This window comes from Trypanosoma equiperdum (assembly GCF_001457755.1).
Source record: "Trypanosoma equiperdum strain OVI genome assembly, contig: ctg_637, whole genome shotgun sequence".
Lineage (NCBI taxonomy): Eukaryota > Euglenozoa > Kinetoplastea > Trypanosomatida > Trypanosomatidae > Trypanosoma > Trypanosoma equiperdum.
Window position 1 is genome coordinate 21622 of NW_027124573.1, and position 4756 is coordinate 26377.

General features: G+C 47.1%; 2 protein-coding genes and 1 pseudogene across 3 annotated transcripts; all 3 read right to left on the reverse strand.

Moving 5' to 3' along the window:
- Positions 1-142: 142 nt before the first annotated feature.
- TEOVI_000297300:pseudogene lies at positions 143-1555 on the reverse strand (annotated as a pseudogene). Its single transcript has one exon. A coding segment is annotated over exon 1 (1413 nt).
- A 155-nt stretch (positions 1556-1710) lies between these two features.
- On the reverse strand, positions 1711-2106 carry TEOVI_000297400 (U2 small nuclear ribonucleoprotein 16.5K; the record flags this gene model as incomplete). Its single annotated transcript, XM_067225964.1, has 1 exon — positions 1711-2106. The coding sequence occupies one exon, from the start codon at positions 2104-2106 to the stop codon at positions 1711-1713; it is 396 nt and encodes a 131-aa protein (XP_067082065.1).
- A 640-nt stretch (positions 2107-2746) lies between these two features.
- On the reverse strand, positions 2747-2986 carry TEOVI_000297500 (uncharacterized protein; the record flags this gene model as incomplete). Its single annotated transcript, XM_067225965.1, has 1 exon — positions 2747-2986. One exon carries the CDS (start codon positions 2984-2986, stop codon positions 2747-2749), a length of 240 nt encoding a protein of 79 aa, XP_067082066.1.
- Positions 2987-4756: the final 1770 nt, after the last annotated feature.

Genomic DNA, 4756 nt, shown 5'->3' on the forward strand with positions numbered 1-4756 from the left:
GTCTGTGTGTTCATCTTTATATATCATTAAGTACGTAGTCATTAGAGACTTCTTTCCCTGTAGGATATCAACAGAAGTAATAACATTTGATCAAGTGTTCGTTTTTATCCTCGGACATATATATTCCCTCTCCCCCGTTATATTAATCATCATCTGAAAAATTCTGCAGCTCGTGGAACCTACCTAGTGCCCTTGACCAAGTTGTGGACTGATTTCTATCGCAAAGTTTTGACGTAAAGCCAACAAAAACAGACTGATCTTCCCTCGACACCGCAGTCATCGGCTGCTTTTGGATGTCTGCATTGTCGGGTGCAGGCTCAAAATATTGCAAGTCTCTCGGGCTATTCAGCTCCACAGAAAAAGGGGCCTTCTCATTTCGGATACTGTCGGTCAGAGGGACACCCTTACAGAATGGGTGGCGGATTATTTCCTCAAACCCGTATCGCTCTTTTGAATCGGCAATAAGGTGAGAAATCAAATCAATTGCTTCCTTTGACACCGTCGTTTGATCCTTCGGAAACTCCAAGTGCTCTTTGAACTGTATTATCTTCTTAGCGGTTGCGGTGTTATTATCGTTGAAAAATGGAGGATATCCAAATATCATTTCATATAGAATAACACCAGCGCTCCACCAGTCACAGGAATAGTCATATCCCCTTCCAATTAGAACCTCAGGTGCAATGTAGGCGGGTGAGCCGACAGTAGAAAAGAACATGACCTTTCTTTCCTTTTTATCCCTGAAGCGTTTCTTTACGTCATCATCAACGGTTACATCCTCCGTTAAATAGCTATCGTCGGCTACGGATGTACTTTCAGCCTGATCCGGATCTCTCTTAGACAACCCAAAATCTGCTAATTTAACATGGCCCTCCCGATCAATAAGGACATTATCCGGCTTCACATCCCTGTGAACATAGCCCATCTTGTGCAGCGCATTCAGTGCTAAAACCAACTCAACGAAATAAAATCTTGCCGTTTCTTCCGGGAAGACATCGTAACGGATGAGCCAAGAAATAAGATCCCCTCCGGAGCAGTACTCTGTTACTATATAAAGGAAGTCTTGATCTTGGAATGCTACCACCAAATCCGTAATCCATGGACAACTTACTCGCTTCTGCCGTAGTTTTGCGTCAGAAAGAAGATCTCTCTCTGTGTGTACATTAAGTGATTGCTTCCTTTTCACAATTAGATCCTTTCGTATCTTTTTCATGGCATAGACAATGTGAGGTTCTTCCGGTCTCCAACACTGAAACACCTCCGCGAATGCACCCCTCCCAATTGCGTCCCCAACACAGAACTCGTTCACTGTGTGCTTCTTCTGTCTACCTCGGGAATGTTCAATAGCAAAACTTTTCTTGTCCCCCACCATTCCTTTAACGTAGTACTCACCTGTATACTTTTTGGCAACGGCAACCTTTGCGTCAGTGCCAACTTGAGATTTAGGCACATCTGACATCTTGCCTGTTTTTTCTCCCCCACCAAAGAGCTTGAGGCTCAAAACAGTAGTAACAGTACAAGGCGAATAGAAAAGATGTTCAATAATTAGCAAACACATATCAACTCACGGCTATGTGCATGCACATACGCTCAAAAATTTAAAAAATCCGATGGGTCATTTTTTAGTCGCACACAGTAAATAAAATAATAGCAGAGGAGAGCGAGGAAGTGAGTCAAAAAGATTAGATGGAACACAACATCGGAGACAAACATTCATAGGAGTAGCTTTTTCTTTCGATGCTCTAGTTTTGTAGGCTTCATACGTGTTCTTTTTGGCCATTTATTCTCGCCGCCCTTCGAGGCTTTTAAGCTGCTTTTCAACTGTTTTTGGATAGACAAATTCTTCCAGTCCAGGAACGGTGCCCTCTTCAGATCCGATGGAAGGTGCACAAGTCGTACACTTGATCCCTTTAAGAAAACACGACCCTCTACAGAAAGCGAAGAGTCTCGGTGCTGGCACCGCACATCAATAAGTTCTATGTCCCCACATATTGCATCAAGTTGCATCAGCTTGCCATCATAAACACTGCCATCAGTAGTTTCCACCTTGACGAGGAATCCGGTCGCCTCACAAATGGCACGTAAGGGAATATCAGCTACACCTTCCATATCCCTAATAACGACTACCTCAACGATCAACTTGCCTATTTCTCCCACAATTTTGACAATTTGAAAAAAGTGCTAGTGGCGACCAAATCATGCAAAAAATCGACTTTCTTTACGTCTTATTACAAATTAATGCGCTCACACACGGTGCTCCCGAACACAAAAAAGTTCAGGGCAAGCCAGAGAGGGAAAAGAGGCGTACGAAAACCACCAAGTGCTATGAAACATAGATGTCAAAAACAAAACCCTATCGCACAACACCACCTTCGTGGAGTGTCATCGCGGTCCACGCGAGTCCGGGGCCTCCGTGTCGCGCTGCGAGCAGCAACGACATATGGGCGAAGTATGCCCACGCACAATCGTCCTGAAGAATAAAGAAAAACTGCTCCATAAGCCTGTTTACAGACACACTTCACAAAGACATAAACAGTAGGATGTCACTGGAATCAACAGACAACTAGGAACAAGGTTGCAAAAAAAAAGTCCATTTGATTGCTTCTCACATCAAACATTACATACATACACATGCTATACCGCTCTATACCACCTTACGAATCAACATATGGGTGGAACCCCCGCACAAAGCGCGTCCTGCACAACAAATCCCCACGACCAATAGCAACCAAAAAATGAGCAAAAGCGGTTACGGCGGCGCCCGCCGCGATGTGCTGGAAACAGAAGTAAAAGAAAGATGGAGAAAATTCCACAACAACGATCTCCCACATCGGGACGCTGCTCCGCGCTGCAGCATAAGAAAGGGGCTCCTCTCAATTTCCATGCTCACACGAGGGGCTGCTAATGACGGGAAGGCTACGAAGATGGTGAAGTAGCCACAGGGGTCCCCCGTCCGCTTCGGATCCGACGATCGTCTGTCGTACCCCATCGCCTGTGAACAAAATGTCCCAAACCGAAGAAACCCCAGCTCTCTCCGGCGCTCTAGCCCCAGCCTCGCTACGGTTTTTTGGCCCGCGCCACCGGCAACCACCAGCAAAGAACGGGGAGGAGCACACCCACGAACTCTGGTGCCCCAAGGCACCGAAGCGTAGTGCGACAAACCGTTAGGAAAGAGTTGTCACGGACAAAAACGAAAAGAAGAGGAGAAAACCCATGGGGTGCCACTCACACCCATACCGCTAACGCCTGGCACCCGCTTAGGTGAATCAGAGGCAAAGAACCACCTCTCCACCCGTACCTGAAACCCCTGAAGCAACCACTGCCACTTCGGCCTCTGCAGCGATATCCTCGAGCGCTTTGTTTACATGGGACAGACCGCTGAGCGTAGGTAGGGAGTAAAGTGACTCAATCACAGTGCTTTTGAGCCTGCCGCAAAAGCGCAGATTTTTCACTTTCTTCAAAAGACACCACGGCCAGCGGTGCCGGCCACCGACCCACTACAAGCATAGTGGTTGCTAAACATGGGGTGGTTTTGCCACCACCGCCACCATACGGATCGGTAACTAGTTCCCGCCGGCCGCTACTTGTGGCAGTAGCCAGTTGACGGGGATAGGGCGGTAGTGATGTATGTTGACCTTTTGCCACGGCTCGATCCTCCGTCCCACCGATGCGCCGGCACCTCCATCAGTACGCTGAACGCGGAGCACTACAAGCTGCGTTAACAACCGGATGAGTTTCCCATTTCGGAAAGTAAGATTTCGCCGATCGGAAGGTTGATCATCCCCTTGGTTTTTGCGACTTAATGAGCATGTTGGACGCTCACGATTTGGAAGTCAGTTGTGGGTGCTGCAGCGGAGGCCCTGGAGGGACACGAAATCGCGCATTGCATTTCGATAAACGCAGTGCACCATTATAAAAGCGATTATTCACGTTCGGTGGGGAGTCTTCATCACACTTTACTGTGCCGCAAATGATGCACCACGGTAAATTCGGGGCGAAATCAAAAGGTACCAGCATACGGTTCCACTGAAGATACAATCCTGAGACTGTAGTATTCAGGAGGGACCCAGCAATATTTGCAGTGAGAGAAGAACTGACCTATTGGCCCACCGAGACGTCCACCAACACGATTCTGTCCTCCTCATGCGTTACCATGTGAATGCGCGCACTTCCCTCCCCCCATACACACACCACCCCAGAACTGATGCATGTCTGGTATATCTCGAACAACTTTACACCCCGCTAACGCGTGGCTCCGTTCAACTTCTTTGAAGTGTGATTTTGCGAAGGCACCCCCACCCCTAATCCAAACTACAACTTTTTACAATCATCTCTCGGTGTCTAAAAGCTCGTTATTCGCTGCAAAGCGTTGGTTAAGCACAAAATTGTATACGCCTACGGACTACATAGTACCCGAGTTCAAAGAGAACCATCGACAGCTACCGCAGCGTTCCCACTATTCAGCACAACGGGGCACTTCCGAAGTACTGTAGGTAACGGCCGATAGTCTGTGGAATTATACACTTTACACAAACAGGGCATATAATTATGCGGTGATTTCCCTAGTGTTCGATGCTATTCAAGATGTGAGAATGCATTTCCTACGGTGACTAAAAGTGTGTTATATCGACATAGTTTTCCCCCGCACATACTAATAATATACTATGCGGTGTTATGTGCACAATATGGGAGGTGTGGCTACTGTATATGTTATTTGTTAACTCTTCCTTCGGATGAAACACTACAGTCACACCTCTCC